Below are 15,803 nucleotides of genomic sequence, written 5' to 3' on the forward strand. Positions count from 1 at the left end.
AATCAGACCCATGACCTTGGCATATCCGGATGATATGCTAACCAACTGAGCTCCCTGACCAGGGCTGCAACTTCTATAATAAACAATTTCCCACTCTGCAATTTACCTTCCTTTATTCCCACTGCCCCTCCCCCAGCCCAGCCCACCCCGTCCTTAGGAACTGGCTGGAGGTCCACATTTCTGTAGAGTTCAGAGGTCTTCGAGGTCAAGCATTCCTTTCCATGGGACTGAGAACTCCTGGGGTTGCAGAATTTTACTGACTAGACCCTGGAGATCCGAAAAAGCCAAAGTTGCTTGGAGATCAGCTCAAAATTCCAAGGAAGTTCCAAACTCTATGGGGCCCAGAGATCCAGGACAGTGGGAGGCCTGGGAATCTGTGGCCAGGCCTAAGGCAGAAGGTGACCACAGTAATGTCTTTATAGCTTGAAGGTGTATGCAATAATGTCACTACACCGGAGCAGTGCCTCCGCCTGCACACCTATGGGAGTCTGCAGCTGCGACACATAGAAGTTGGCCACGTCCAGGTCCGTGGCTCCGAACTGGGCAGTCACGTGCACGCCCTCATGCAAGGTGAAGCTGACCTGGCGACCCACCATGGCCAGCAAGCTGCGGAGGTAGCGCTCCCGGAGCGTGGCTCGGGCTCGCTGCTCCCGGGATTCCCGAGATTCGTGAACTATGGGGGACTCTGGGGTTTCAGAAACCTCTGGCTTCAGGAGGGCCCGACGTCCATCAGGGGCAAAGCCTCGGCTCAAGCCATCAGGACCCCGGGGGAGCCGGAGTACAGGCACAGGACTGGTCAGTGGAGTCTGCATTGTCCAGGCTGTTGGGGTAAGAAGAAGAGCAAGGAGCCATTACATGGGGAGGTGGGGTGACAGGAAGAGAGGGGACTGGGTGCAGGCGCAGGGGCTTGCCTCTGGCATCTCAACACATCCTATCCAAAGCCGACCTCCTGATGTCCCTTCCTAAAATCTGCGCCATCCCTCTACCAGTGCCCACTTCCCAGGAGCCGGCCCCAACATCCACGAAGCCCAGGAGAGCAGGGACTTTTGTCAGCTTTCCTCCTCACAGCTTTATTCCTGGCCATAAATGCGTCCTGAAAGAACCAACCCCTGCCGCCTCTCCTCCCTCACACGTGGCCCATCCAATCCATCAGGAAACACCGTCTTCCAAATAAATCCCCTATCCCAGGAGCCGGCCTGGAAGGGCTCCCTCTGGCCCAATCTGGAATGGTCTGAACATTTAAATATGACAATTACAGATTATAGCCCACTGAATACAACAGAAATCCATGAGTCCGTGCTAATTATAAATAAAGGAGAAGGAAAGTTCTTTCTTACCCTAGAATGACAGTTAAAATCATCAACGGCTGTTAAAACTCGAGGAGAAATGTCTGATGAAGGCCAGGACGTCTGCAGAGTCTTAAACTACCTCCTCCCAAGGTACCCGCTGTAAAGAGTAAGTTTATGGTGGAGAAACCTGGCAGACACCTTCACTCAGGCACCAAAGCTAATGTGTGCAGCTGTGGGACAAACAGATCCCAGGTGCCTCCTGCTGTGATACCGCGATGGCCAGGGCGCAGGCGCGTGGATTGCACACAGGTGCCTGAATCTAATCATGTGGGACAACTGTGTCTAACTAATGTAATCAAGTTGAGAAACACTCTACCAATAAGAAGCAGCAGCAGCCTGGGAGGCAGATTTGAGCTCCTTGCCAGTTGGCCTCACAATAAAACTTTCTTGTAAAAGAATTAGCCATCTTGGATTCCTCAAAAATATCAAGGTCACAGAAGATCAAAGCTGGGGGGCTCCCTCACTGGAGCTGTGGTGATATACATATATCCCTCGCCTGATCCAGCCAGCGTCACTTCCTGCTGGGCCTGCCACTCCTCACTGGCTTACCCCCTTCCTCCGTCACACCCCTACCCCTGTCCTCACACATAGCCAGAGGGACCTGAGTCAGATCCAGTCCCTTCTTTGCTCAGAGCCTTCCAGTGCCTTAAGTCAAAATCAAAGTTCATGCCCCGGCCAGTGTAGCTCAGTAGATTGAGTGTGGGCTGGGAACCAAAGGGTCACCAGTTCAATTCCCAGTCAGGACACATGCCTGGGTTGAGGGCCAGATCCCCAATAAGGAGTGCATGAGAGGCACCCACACATTGATGTTTCTCTCCCTCTCTTTCTCCTTCCCTTCTCTTCTCTCTAAAATTAAATACATAACATCTTTTTTTTTTTTTTAAGATTTTATTTAGCCTGGCTGGTGTCGCTCAGTGGATTGAGCACGGGCCTGCGAACCAGACAATTGCGGTTCGATTCTCAGTCAGGGCACATTCCTGGGTTGCAGGCCGGTTCCCTGCAGGCCAATTCCCAGCAGGGGACGCACAAAAAGCAACCATACATTGATGTTTCTCTCCCTCTCTCCTTCCCTTTCCCTCTAAAAAAGATAAATAAATAAAATCTAAAAAAAAAAAAAGATTTTATTTATTTATCTTTAGAGGGGAAGGAGAGAGGGAGAGAAACATCAATGTATGGTTGCCTTTTGTGCATCCCCTGCTGGGAACTGGCCTGCAGGGAACCGGCCTGCAACCCAGGCATGTGCCCTGACTGGGAATCGAATACATAACATCTTTTTTAAAAAATCCACAAAGTTCTCATCACCGCCCTCAAGGCCCCCACCCTCTGGTTACCCCAGCTTCCTCTCCCTACCCCAGCCACGCTGGCCTCTTTGGCCTCTAACCATTGAGCCCGCTTGCCATCCCTTCTCTGGCTCTGGCACTGGGGGGGTTCCCTCTGCTCCCTCTCTTTTCCCCCTTCCCCGACCATCTTGCCTTAAAGCTCCATCTGCCCCTCATCCCTCTGCATCCCCCTGCAACCCCTCAGTCAGCTTCATCTTTCTTTGCAGCACAGACCCCTCCAAGACATGACATTGTATATTTATTGTTCTGCTTCCGGTCCTTCTCCACTGCCAGATGCCCCCCCCCCCTCCAGGCACCCTCCTAAGAACACTGAGGGGCACAAGAGAGCAGGCTCGATCCAATGAATGGATTGGAGATTAAGCCCCCAGTGAGCTGGGTGACCTCAAGCAAGAGACAGTTCCCTCTTCCACTGTATGGAGAAATAGCACCAACTGCCACCTCTGTTTGTTATGAGGGTTCAGCTGGCTCGGGCAGGAAGGGCCCCATACCCCTCAGGTTCTCCATGAAAGCTAGGTACTCACAATCGTTATTAGCATCCTTGTGTGACCTGGGGCAAAGCTCAACCGTTCGGTGCCTTGGTTTCCCACCTGTAAAAGGGAATGAAGGGAGGACTGACCTCCCTTGGTTGTCCTGGGGACCGCGTGTGGAATATTTAGCCCTCCCCTGGAACACAGCAGGCACTTCGGCCTGGAAATGCTGGCTTTGGGGACAGGAGGAGAAAGAGAGAAGAACCCTCGGTTCAGCAACTGCACTGCTCTCTGTGGCCTGGTCCCCTCCTCTGTAAAGGAACCCCCCAAAGACTGATCTGCTATGACTCCAGAATCACTGCTATGAAGAAAGTGGTTTGGCCTTGGCTGGTGTAGCTCATGAGCGCCGGCCTGTGAACTAAAGGGTCGTGCGTTCAACTCCCAGTCGGGGCAGGTGCCTGGGTTGTGGGTAGGTCCCCGGTTGGGGGTGTGAGAGGGGCAGGGTCACTGTTTCACTTAGACATCATGTTTCTCTCCCTCTCTCCCTCCTTTCCCCTCTCTCTAAAAATAAGTACATTAAATCTTTTTATTTAAAAAAGGAAGAAAGCAAAAGGAAAGTGACTCGACAGCTCCAGCCAGAGGCTGGGCTCGATCCCATGGCGGTTTCCCAGGTAGCTGCAGACCTGAAACAACTGGGTCTGCAAAATGCTCAACCTGTACCCCCGCTGGCTGGAGTATATTCAAGTGCAAATCCCCTCAGACCTCAGAAAGTCTGTTCCTTTTTGCAGGGAAATGAATGTTTGAAGGTGTTCCAAACCACTTCTGATGAACCCAGGAATACTCAGGGAGAGCTAAGTGTGAAGTCTGGACAGAAAGCTTATCCCTGACCCATGCCCCACGCTATACAAACTTCTGCGTTTGTCCTTAACATCTACATCTCTGAATCCTCAGGAATTCTTATTTCACAAGGATCATTACTTTATACACACTGGCAACAGCAGACAAATGAAATACTTTTTTTCAAAAAATCGAGCAAGCAAGAAAGCCCTGACTCACTGGATTGAGTACCAGCCTATGAACCCAAGGGTTGCTGGTTCGACTCCCAGTCAGGGCACACGCCTGAGCTGCAAGCCAGGTCCCCAGTAGGGGGTGCTCAAGAGGCAGCCACACATTGATGTTTCTATCCCTCTCTCCCTCCCTTCACCTCTCTCTAAAAATGAATCTTTTAAGAAGGGGGATGTCTTGCAATAAAAGAGAGAGGGAAGGAGAGAAGGCCCTGGCTGTTTTCAGTTAATGGAGCAACAATTCACTGTTTTTTGCTCTCTCCCTCCAAAATCAATCAATTAAAATATTTTTAAAAAGATTTTATTTATTTATCTTTAGAGGGGAAGGGAAGGAGAGAGGGAGAGAAAGATCAGTGTATGGTTACCTCTTATGCATCCCCCGCCGGGAACTGGCCTGCAACCCAGGCATGTGCCCTGACTGGGAATCGAACTTCAATCCTTTGGTTTGTGGCCCCACCCTCAATCCATTGAGCCATACCAGCCAGGCTCAATTAAAATATTTTTAAAAATAAGCCCTGGCTGGCACGGCTCAGTGTATTGAGCGCCGGCCTGCAAACCAAAGGATCGAAGTTTGATTCCCAGTCAGGGCACATGCCTGGGTTGCAGGCCAGTTCCCAGCAGGGGACGCACGAGAGGCAACCACACATGGATATTTCTCTCCCTCTCTCCTTCCCCTCTAAAACTAAATAAATAAAATATTTAAAAAATTTTTTTAAATAGCAATAAAGTGACTGACTGATGTGACAGACAAATATCAGGTAGCCACCCCCCCTCCGTTTCTGCAGCTCAGCTGTGAGCTCCTTGCCAGATGAGCCCCCTGCTGAGACACGGCAAGGGCTGCAGACCAAGGTTTCTGGGCCTCCGCTGTGACACTGGGCTGCATGTTGTGGGGACTGCCCGGCAGGCAGCTGCAGGGTTTCAGCAGTATCCCTGGCCCCTACCCACTAGGTGCCAGTAGTGCCCCAAATTATGACACCCTAAACCATCTCCATTGGTGAACAGCATGGTATGAGAATTACATGGTGACAAAGCCATTTAAAAAAAAAAAAAGGTCTGGCTGGTGTAGCTCAGTGGATTGAACCTGGGCCTGCAAACCAGAGGTTCCCGGTTCTATTCCCTAGTCAGGGCACAGGCCTGGGTTGCAGGCCAGTTCCCAGCAGGGGACGCATGAGAGACAACCATACATTGATACTTTTCTCCCTCTCTCCTTCCCTTCCCCTCTAAAGTTCAATATAAATAAATAAATAATAAAATAAGAATCTTTAAGCCCTGGCTGGTGTAGCTCAGTGGATTGAGCGCGGGCTGCGAACCAAAGTGTCGCTGGTTCAATTCCCAGTCAGGGCACAGGCCTGGGTTGCAGGTCAGGTTCCCAGTGGGGGCCATGTGAGAGGCAACCGCACATTGATGTTCCTCTCCCTCTCTTTATCCTTCCCTTCCCCTCTCTCTAAAAATGAATAAATAAAATTAAATTAAATTAAAAAAAATAAAGGTCTCCATATAGTGCCATATGTCCCCGGGGGCACAAAAAATGGCAAATGTCTTTAGCTGAGACGCACCAACAAACAAGTGGGAGGGGGAAGATCGCTGCTGAGTCTGACATAGTCGCGCAGCCGCAGTGAGCACCAGAGACAGCGAGCACCAGAGAGATGCCGAGGAAAGCTCCCAGGCCACAGGGTTCTGCGCCTCCCAGAGCAGGGAAGCCGGGAAGGGCAGATCAAGCTTTGTATTGGCGCAGCTGCGGAGGAACTTCCTCAAATGCCCGGTGGCGGCTGTCAGTTAAGAGGGCCTCAAAGAGGGCAGCTGGCCCGGGTCCAGGAAGCTGCAAACACGCCCAAAGCGCCCGTCGTTCCACCCTCCGTCCCTGGGGACTTCGAGTTGTCTGCCTTTTCTGACCCTTTGAATTCCTTCCCAGGTAGTTGTATAACCTATTCAAATAAATTTAAAAATTCTGCCATTCAAAAGGAAGGGATGTATTGTAACGCTTCCAAGTCCCTTAAGAAACATGAGCTTCCGCCTCAGGAGTCTGAGCTCCCTCTGCTACCCTCACGGTCGCCCACTCCCCGAACCCTTCTGCCCCTGAGCCAGACCTTTGTGGAACTAGCTACCCAGTCCGACTGGACTCTGGCAGCAACTACTCAGCGCAGCCACAGGAGCGGGAAAGCCAGAAATAAAACATAAGCAGTGGCCCTGGCTGGTGTAGCTCAGTGGACTGAGCTCGAGCCTGAGAACCAAAGGATCATGGTTCAATTCCCAGTCAGGGCACATGCCTGGGTTGCAGGACAGGTCCCCAGTAGGGGGCGCGTGAGAGGCAACCACACACTGGTGCTTCTCTCCCTCCCCTCCATCTAAAAATAAATAAATAAAATCCATAAAAAAAAAACCCACCTTACTTATTGGGACACTGAAATTTGAATTTTATATAATTTCACACACCACAAAAAACTTTTTAAAGTATTCCAACCACTTAAAACTGTAAAATAAAACCCACTCTTAGTTCCTGGGGCCACACAAGGACAGCGTCGGGGTTGGGGTCACAGCTTTCCACCTGGGAGGGAGGATAAGGATGCAGATTCGGGGAGACTGGTGAGTCTTCCCCCGATTCACTCCCAGGGATCTGGGCAGGTCACTGCAACTCCATCAGCGGCCTCCCCAGTCTGGCTCCTCATCTGGGAAATGAAGCATAAAAAAGACCTCCTGGAGGGTTGGGAGGAGGGAGAATCTGGGGGGGGGGAGGCTGGTGATCACACAGACAAACGGCAGCCCATCACAGTCTGGTCTGGGCGCTTTCTCCATTACCCACATCAAAATGCATCCAGAATCTGGCGAGTTCTCATCCCCCTCTCTGCCCCTTCCTCCTTCCAGCCACCAGCACATCTCACCTGGGCTATTGCAGTCGCCTCTCCACTGGGCCCCCTGCCTCCAGCTTCACCCCACACAGCTGCCAGAGAGAGCCTCTTCCATCTGAGTCTGATGACATGCCTCCTTCGCTCAGATCCTTCCCCTGCTCTGGCCTCGCCAGCTCCGGTCTCCCCCAAAGCAAAAGCTACTGTCCTTACTGACTACAACAAGGACACGTCACCTCTCTGACTGCATCTCTCCCCTATTCACCCTTTGTTCACTGTTGGTTCCTGAACATGCCATGCACATTCCCGCCCAGGGCCTTTGCACATGCTGTTCTTACTGTCTCTAACCCTCTCCCAGACAGGAGACATATATGTACTTCCAGAGACATGGTTCACTTTCCTCCCTCACTTCACTGTTCGAACACCACCTTCACCGGGAGAAAAATAGTAGCCCTTTCACTCCGCATTAACTTTTTTCACAGCACCATCATCTGACAAAATGTATTTACTTGCTTTCCTACGCACTGTCTGTATTGCCACAGAACGTAGCCTTTGAGAGAACAGACATGTCTGATTACTTCCCAACTCCATCCACAGCCCCTTAGGGCTGGGCACAGGGGAAGTCTGTAAATGTTTGCGGAAGGAATGTGAAGCTTCACCCACCCACATTATCTGAGTACCAGCTCTGCGCCCAGCCCATGCTGGGTGGTGCTGGGGACTCCGCTGGGACTGGAACACCCCTGCCCCACCTTCATGGGCTCCCTGGCCAGCGGTAACAGGCTTGTCTCTAGACAATGATTACCCAGAGCAGGCAGGTCCGGAATGAAGGAGCCCCAGGGCCTCAAGAGCCTGGGGGGTGGGGGGAGGCGGGGGGGGGGGGGGGGCGCGAGCACAGACCTAAATACAGTAAGGAACGGAGCCATGTGGAGATCTGGGGGAGAACCTTCCAGCCAGCAAGAACAAGAGGTGAGGGCAGAGGACAGGGCCCTGAGGACCCCAGTGAGAACGTGGGCCTCTGCTCTGGGTTAGCCATGGGAGGTCTGAGCAGAGGGCCAGGACCTGATCCGTCTGCCTGCTGCACAGAGAATGGACACTGGGGGGACACAGCGGCAGCAGGGCGCCCAGTGAGGCGGGTGCATGATGATGGTGCCTGGGATGGGGTGGTAACAGTGGGGGCTGTAGAAGGGGTCAGATTCGGTTTGTGCTGAAAGGTGAGAGCACTCTTACTAAGGAATTAAGGGAAAAAGTAGAGCCACTGGACGGTTCCCGGGTTTCTGCCTGATTGGGAAGACCACAGAAAATAGGATTAACTGGCTGTATACTCATTTTCTAATTTATCTGACCTCTGCCACAGTAGATGGGATTAATGAGGTATACACATTTTCTCTGTATCTGACCACTGGACTCCACGCTTTGTCAAGGGTCATCAGCCCCCAGGGCCTTCCCCAGACCTAGGAAACACCCTAGTCTCCAGGATTAATACTTAAAAGATTTATGGGAAATCAAGCAAGTGGCTCAAGGACTTGGCCACTTAAATAAAATCCCTGGATAAAAACAAAATTCAGGGTGGACCAGTGCAAGGCCCTGTTTTCTCTGGGGGCAGGGGTGGGGTGGGGAACACAGAGATTTGGTCAGGTTAGTGGAATTCCCATTTTCCTGAAAAGGAAACTGGAGCTAGGAGAAGTCGAATCATTTGCTGGGGACAAGTTGGTGTCGGGAAAAGGAAGCCAACCCAGATGGGTCCGACAACAGAGTCCACCGCAACCCTGCCTGCCCCTTGCAGAAGTGTTGTTTTGTTTTGTGTTTCCCCCCAGTCAGCACAGGGGCCCCCGTTAGAGGTTTGGAGCCCAGATGTGACCCGAGAATAAAGTGGTTTGAGAAAGGCCACACAGGGTGTTCCCAAGGCAAAAGCAGGCATTACCCACTCTCCCTGGTGACAGAACCGAGAGTCCTTGACCTTTTCGGTCTCCAAGCCAAGGATATTTTGCGCAAAGATTTCAGGAACACTGTCTGAACCCATCCCTCACTACCAGAAAAAAGTGACTCAAGACCCCATCACTGGGGGCAATGGCAAGGGCAGGAGACTCAGATCTCCCTCCTTGGGGCTTCACTTTCGAGAAAATGGGAATATAGATCAGATATGCGGACAAACGTTCAGCCACCTCTTCAATTGCGACAGTAGGAAGCCAGCTGCAGGACCTCCTTAAGGACCGGCCCCCGGACCTAGTTAACCAAGGTGGTGACGTGTGCACCCACACCCCAAGGGCTGCCCCATACGTATGCATATTAGTTCAATGGGGCCTTCTGAGAATCCTTCCCCTCCCTTCACCCCTGGGCTGGTCAGTTTCCTTTCAGTTCCTCCCCTCGCACCCCTCGCTCTCCTTTTCTTACACTAAGTACGTCCTCCCGGCCCCCAGGCGTCCACTCCCTACTCCGCCCAGGGCTGGCCATTCCTCCCTACCTCCCAGCTCAGGCGGGCCAGGGATTCCTCCCCAGGAAAGGCGGGGGTCTGCTGATTGCTGCCGTTACGACTGTTACCGTCATCGTTATTACTTTCCACGCCCCCCTCCCCCCCCCCGTTCCCCGCCTCACCCCGGCGCGGGAAAGTCCCGGCTCCGGGGTTCCAACCAGAGTCGCCGTGCAGGCGTTCGGGGCCCGGAACGTCACCGCGACCTGCGCTGCGGCCGCGGACCTGCCTCTTCCCGCCACTCCGGCTTTGCCCGCGGGTGGGCGTCCCAGGCCAGGGCGGCGAAGAGGGAAGGTTCGACACCCACCTGCAGCACCCAGAACTCCCCGAGGTCCGCGTGCCAGCGCCCCCACTTCCGCCGGCGTCCCCGCTGCACAAGGCCCGGGCGGGGCCGCGAGCCTCCCAGCTTGTGTTCCGACGCGGCAGGCGCTACCCCACGTGGTCGTTTGCGGGCTGGCGGACTTGCCAGCTTACCCAGCCCAGCGCTGCGCCGCGGTCGGGCGCTTAGATCTCATCCACCATCTTCCAGGTGGGGGCGTCCAGGATGCCCATTTTAGGAAGAAGCAATCGAGGCCCAAAGAGGGGTTAAAGGCAGAGCTTAGTCTTGCCCCTCCCCCCACTGCCCTACACGTGCATACTCCTACCCTTCTCCTGTAGTCCCAACCCCGCCTCTCCTGCTTAGAACCTAGAGATCGCGCTCGCGGCAGCCAGGCACCAGGAAAAAGTCTTGGAGAACAGCAGCTGGGGTGAACCGTGGGCAGCCGTTTTGTCCTGCAGTCCCATTTCACAAGGGAGGAAACTGAAGTCCGGAAAGACGGAGCGGCTGCGCCCAGGTGCTGAGGAACCTCGCTGCTCTAGGCTCAGCCAGAACACACTTCTTTCACATGGTTTCACTAAAGGCAGGGGCCTCTGCTTTCCTCTAGATCCCCAAGGCGTAATGGATGGCACGGTTAGGCCCTCTTCCCCATACCTATTGAAAGAATGCCCACTGCAGGAGCTCAATACCTACTTGTTGACTGAGCTACGAAGGAATAGGGGTTCTGCCCTCTGGGAAGCTACATTCTAAGGGAGCTGGGAAGGGTAGACTCGGGTATGCGTGAGCAAATACACCAACCAGATCCTTCGGGGCTTGATGGGTGATGTAAAAGGAATAAAGGGAGTGAGATTAAGGGTGACTGGGTTGGTGAGTTTCTTTAGCTGGATGATCAGAAGGTGGCAGTGAAGAAACCAGCTCAGTTAACACCTGGGGAAGCTGAAGCCCCGGAGGGAACTGGGGACAGATGGAGGTCGTGGACTGTAAAGCTTTGGCAGGGTGGGGCTGCTTTAGATACCGTGGTCGAGCCAGTACTCTGCTCTCCAGGGGACAATGCAGCCAAGACCTGAATAACAATATGAGGAACCCTGAGGCCAGGGGCAGCACTCCAGGAGATTAGCATGTGAAACTCGCCCGGTGCTAGTCTGGGGACTCTGGGGGTGGACAGATTAGGACCCTGACCTCAGGGGGTCTTATATAGGGTGGGGGAAGGGAGAGGACAGTCAAGAAAACGTTCTGTATTGTGCTGTGGTGTTGCCAGGAAGAAAACTTGTGAGGGTTAGAGGGTGGGGCAGGGTGTTGATGCCACTTCAAACAGTGATCTGAGAGTGCAGCTTTGAGGGAAGTTCACGGAGGCCCCAGTGGAGGGAGTTGAGATGGTGGCCTGTTTGGCTTTCCTGGCTATTCCAGGTGAGGGAGCAGAGCGGGTGTACATGATCACAATCCTCTTCTGCTCAAATCCCTCCCAGGGCTCTCCTCTCCAAAAACCAAGACTTTCAAGTGTTCAAAAGACCCTCTTGCAGCTAACCCCATTTTCTCACAGAACTCAGTGTCTCCCCTTCCCCCTCTCCTCTTTCCCACTGCTTGTTATTCTTGAACACAGACGGCTGGCTGAGTCCCTCACCTCCCTCAAGTCTCAGCTCCACCTTACCCTTCCCTGGTGGGGAGAAAATTGAGCCAGCCCCTCACCCCGCCCCTCTACAACCCTTCCTAGCTTTATTCGACTCCACGTGGCACTTGTCACTGTGGAAAGCACTCTGCATTTTACATGGTTAATCTTGCAAACCGTCTCCCACAAACCGGCAAACTGGGGAGGCCAGGGATTTTTGTTTGGTTCACTGTAGCACACCCCCGGTGTTTAGAACATGGCCTGGCCCACAGTAGGTGCTCAATAAATGTTTGCCCAGGGAATTTTTATTGTTATGCATTTACTGAAAGAGTCCAGATTACTGTTAGGCGCCTAGTTAGAAACGTGGCTCCTACCATTTTCCTGCTTGGGGGTGTTTGTAGGGGTCCTGTGCCTCAGTTTCACCAGCCCCGAAACAGGACCTGAAATAGCTGTTTCTATGTGTGGCTGTGTCAACTCGATGCCATTAAAGTGTGGTCACTAAACCAAACGCCGCGGGCACAACCCTGATACAGTTTGGCTTCCAGCAGGGCCCCTGCCGGCCGCCCCATCTTCTCCCATCAGGCCCCGCCCTAGTGGGCGGAGCCACAGCCGGGCCAGCACGTGTAAAAAAGTTCGCGGCCAGTCGCCTCAGCCACTCACCTGAGCGCACACGGCTCCGGCGTCCTCCGCCTGCCTCCCCTCCAGCTTGCCAGATACCCCGGCCGCGACCCCATGTCCCGCCGTAAGGCCGGCCTCACGCCCCGCCGAGTAGACCCGGCGCCGGTCGCCAACTCAGACAGCGAGACGGAGATGCGGGACCTGGTCATCGACGTGAATCCGGAGTCAGATCCGTGGTCCCTACAGGCCTTGGGGCTGCGGCCCTCTTCCTCAAAGGAAGTGCCCGCGCCGGGGCGGTTCGAGGGCGAAACCCGCTACTCCCCCGACCGGGTGCCCGCCGGCGGTCCCCTCCCCGCCCTCAGCTCGCGGAACCTGTGTGTGTCGTGGACTCCTGTGAAACCGAATCCTCAAGGTAAGAGACCCCCGTGCGGAGTCCCACTACTCTCCTCCCCTTTCACTCTAGGTGGGGCGGCGTGGTGGTGGTGGTGGGGGGGGCGGGTGGCCTCCTCCACCGGGCTCTGCTCCTGGCCTCCTGCCCCTGCCATATTTTCCGGGTCGGGTCCTGGCCCCTTTTGACCTCCGGGTTTCCGCGCTCCCTTGGAACCCCCAGCCCCGTTCTGGCCCCACCCCACGTTCACCAATCCGCTTCCTCCCTGCAGACCGCCAGCCCTGGACCGACAAACACCCAGATATGTTGACCTGCGGCCGCTGTCTGCAGACCTTCCCGCTGAAGGCCATCACTACTTTCATGGACCACAAGAAGCTGGGCTGTCAGCTCTATAGAGGCCCCAGCCCTCGCCGGGACTCAGGTGAGTGAAGCTGGGAGGCAGCCCCCTCTCAGGTTCAAGGGCCTGGCTTCCTGTAGTAGAAAGGGGCTGAGCTGGACAGGCAGGGCAGTCGGTGAGCACTACTTCCCCTTTCTTGCTCCCCATCGGGTGCAGCCTAGGCGTGGCCAGGGCCTGCCCTGTCCTAGGGCTGGGTCTAGTTCTGGTGAGGGGGTAGGGGTGGGGCTGGGCAGAAAAGGAGGGCGGCCGGCAGGGTGTGGCCAGCCCCAGAAGACCAGTCTGGGGATTTGCCACACTAGAGCCCCCCCCCACCCCAATCTGGTTTCACTTCTCCTTCCCCTTGGCCAGAAATAACTGGCCAGGTGGCTGGACCAGTGTGGCAGTAGGGGGGACCCTGGGGAGGGCAGTGGCCTGGGGGAGTGGAGACCTGAGGCCAGCTGGAAGGCGGAGTGTTTCCCCCCTCCTCCTGGAATCTCCCAGCCCTGCTTGCTGGGAAGCCCCTGGTCTGAGCCAGGTCCTCCTCCTGCCTGGGCACCTGGGTTCCTTGTCTTTGGACAGAACTAAACCCTTAACATGGCCCTAGATTCCTGGCGATGAGCTTTTGGTCAGTGCTAGCTGTGGGGCTTATCCGATTTTTGCGAAAGGGCTGGGCCCCAGGGAGGGTCAGGTAGTGAAAGGAGGGGCTGTGATGGAATTAGCTGCAGAGTGGAAGCAGGGGAGGGCTATGATGGAATTATTGGAACAAAACACTGAGGTTCTTGGAGGATTGTGGGCTCAGCTCAGCTAATGTTTACCGAGAGCTTACACGGACCTAAACTCTCAGCTGTTCCCCATTCAAGGTTGCAACAACCCTAAAAAGGAGAGGACCCCTACGATCCCCATAATCAAGCAAATATGGAAGTTGAGGCTCAGAGAGGGGCTTTCTTTTTTTTTTTTTTTTTTTTTGCCTATGGTCGCATAGGTAGGCAGGAGTGCCAGGTTGAAGTCAGGCCAGGTGGATCCTCCGAAGCCCTGACTATGCTCTTGACCCTGGTGTTGCATTACGAAAGCCGAGACTGCCTAGCATTTGAAAAATAAAGGCAAGTAGACCTGGGAAGTATCTTACCGATAGTGCCTGGAGGGTCTACAGAAAGTAGCTAATTTTAAATTTCAGTTAAAATTATTGATTGATTTTAGAGAGAGAAAAAACATGTATTTCTTGTGGCACTTATGTATCCATTCATTAGTTGGTTCTGGTATGTGCCCTGACTTCGAATCGAACCGGCAACCTTAGTCTATTGAGATGATTAACTAGCTATATGCCAGGGCTTGAAGATTTTCAAACGCACACGAGGAACCCTCACGTATCACACTTCAGATTTTTCCCTTTGCTTCTTGTCCACCGACCCACCTCCCTGAACATCAGCTTCCTGAACACAGGGAGTTTCCCTGTGTCCTTACTGTTCCTGGGCGCTGGAACAAGAGTCTTGCCCACAGAATGTGTCCAGCTGGCAGCTGTGACCTGCAACTGCTATGCCCTTTACCCATCACACTAAAACCCAGCCCATCTCCCTGCAGACCTTGAGAACCTGAAGGCCTTGATCTGCCTGCGCTGTGGCCGGCAGTTCACCGGGGCCTGGAAGCTGCTGCGCCACGCCCAGTGGGACCATGGACTATCCATTTACCAGACAGAACCTGAGGCCCCAGAGACCCCACTGCTGGGCCTGGCGGAGGTGGCAGCAGCCATGTCAGCAGTGCTGGGCCCGGAAGTGGAGGCCAACAGCTCCCGGGCCAGTAACCTCTCCAAGCGGAGCCCCACCTGCCCCGTGTGCACGAAGACCCTCAGCTCCTTCAGCAATCTCAAGGTGCACATGCGCTCACACACGGGCGAGCGGCCCTACGTCTGCGACCAGTGTCCCTACGCCTGCGCCCAGAGCAGCAAGCTCAACCGCCACAAGAAGACCCACCAGCAGCTGCAGCCTCAGAGCCCCTGCATGGACAGCCCCAGTCAGGAACAGGCCTCTGCAGCCCCTCCAGAGCCAGCTGTCCATGCCGCCGCCCCAGCCAGCACCCTCCTTTGCAGCCGCGGGGAAGGGGCTGGGGCCGGAGCTGCCGACACGGCGGGTGTGCAGGAACCTGGGGCTCCGGGTGGTGGAGCCCAGGCTGGCCCTGGTGGGGACGACTGGGGAGTTGCCAAGGAACAGAAAACCGACTCTGCCCAGAGCCCAGGGATGTCACCCAAGAAGATACCCAAGTCAGTGGGCAAGAGCCACGGGTCCGGGGGCAGCTGTGAGTTCTGTGGGAAGCATTTCACCAACAGCAGCAACCTGACGGTGCACCGGCGCTCACACACCGGAGAGCGGCCCTACGCCTGCGAGCTCTGCCCCTACGCCTGCGCCCAGAGCAGCAAGCTCAACCGCCACCGCCGCATGCATGGCCTGGGGCCCAACGGTGCCCGCTTCAAGTGCCCCCACTGCCATGTGCCCTTCGGCCTGCGGGCCACCCTGGACAAACACCTGCGGCAGAAGCACCCCAAGGCTGGTGGGGAGGCCTGAGCGGTAGACATGCCCTCCCTGCTGTCGCTGGTACCGCGTTTCACATGTCAATCTTGTCCGTCCCCGGCTGTGAATAAATCCTCCCTCCCTCTAGTTCTACGTGTGTGGACTTTGCTTTCTCGGGGCATCTGAGGTGGGGCGGGAGGCTTTCTCTCCTTGGGGTGGACGGCTGGACAGACCGGTTTGGAATGATGGGGTGAGGGGAAAGGCCAGCCCCCAGTGCCTGTGGCACAGCGGGACTGGCACAGAAAGCCGCGCTCCCAGTTCCCGGTGTGGGCGAGGGCAGGGAGAGGCCTGGACCTGTCACCAGAGGCCTTGGGCAAAGTCCTGGCCCATCCTCCACGGGCGGGTGCTGAGCCCTTTTCCTACTGGATGGAGACCCTGCCCTCACCGACCCGCAGACACCCGGGTGCA

General features: G+C 55.0%; 2 protein-coding genes across 9 annotated transcripts; one reads left to right on the forward strand and one right to left on the reverse strand.

Annotated features, from left to right (window-relative positions):
* Positions 1–96: 96 nt before the first annotated feature.
* On the reverse strand, positions 97–10,043 carry GEMIN7 (gem nuclear organelle associated protein 7). 8 transcript variants are annotated; one of them, XM_037148037.2, is made up of 3 exons: positions 9,838–10,043; positions 1,338–1,446; positions 97–820 (listed from the first exon to the last, which is right to left on the reverse strand). In XM_037148037.2, the coding sequence occupies exon 3, from the start codon at positions 810–812 to the stop codon at positions 417–419; it is 396 nt and encodes a 131-aa protein (XP_037003932.1). In that variant the 5' UTR covers positions 813–820; positions 1,338–1,446; positions 9,838–10,043; the 3' UTR covers positions 97–416. The 8 variants fall into 8 exon arrangements, with proteins under 8 accessions (XP_037003932.1, XP_037003933.1, XP_053524711.1 ...); XM_037148038.2 differs by lacking the exon at positions 9,838–10,043 and adding an exon at positions 9,525–9,612; XM_053668736.1 differs by lacking the exons at positions 1,338–1,446; positions 9,838–10,043 and adding exons at positions 6,709–6,886; positions 9,525–9,609.
* A 1,815-nt stretch (positions 10,044–11,858) lies between these two features.
* Positions 11,859–15,482, forward strand: ZNF296 (zinc finger protein 296). The gene is made up of 3 exons (XM_037148034.2): positions 11,859–12,482; positions 12,730–12,879; positions 14,413–15,482. Exons 1-3 carry the CDS (start codon positions 12,185–12,187, stop codon positions 15,387–15,389), a joined length of 1,425 nt encoding a protein of 474 aa, XP_037003929.2. The 5' UTR covers positions 11,859–12,184; the 3' UTR covers positions 15,390–15,482.
* The last annotated feature ends 321 nt before the right edge of the window (positions 15,483–15,803 follow it).

This window comes from Artibeus jamaicensis, unplaced genomic scaffold (assembly GCF_021234435.1).
Source record: "Artibeus jamaicensis isolate MK-2021 breed Jamaican fruit bat unplaced genomic scaffold, CSHL_Jam_final contig_1526, whole genome shotgun sequence".
Taxonomy (NCBI): Eukaryota; Metazoa; Chordata; class Mammalia; order Chiroptera; family Phyllostomidae; genus Artibeus; species Artibeus jamaicensis.

Excerpts from the sequence above, each read along its gene's own strand:
- ZNF296 (XM_037148034.2), top strand. The coding sequence starts at position 12,185 with ATGTCCCGCCGTAAGGCCGGCCTCACGCCCCGCCGAGTAGACCCGGCG. Across the intron at positions 12,483-12,729 it reads TGTGAAACCGAATCCTCAAG|ACCGCCAGCCCTGGACCGAC; the intron begins GTAAGAGACCCC and ends TCCTCCCTGCAG. Across the intron at positions 12,880-14,412 it reads CAGCCCTCGCCGGGACTCAG|ACCTTGAGAACCTGAAGGCC; the intron begins GTGAGTGAAGCT and ends ATCTCCCTGCAG.
- GEMIN7 (XM_037148036.2), bottom strand. The coding sequence starts at position 812 with ATGCAGACTCCACTGACCAGTCCTGTGCCTGTACTCCGGCTCCCCCGG.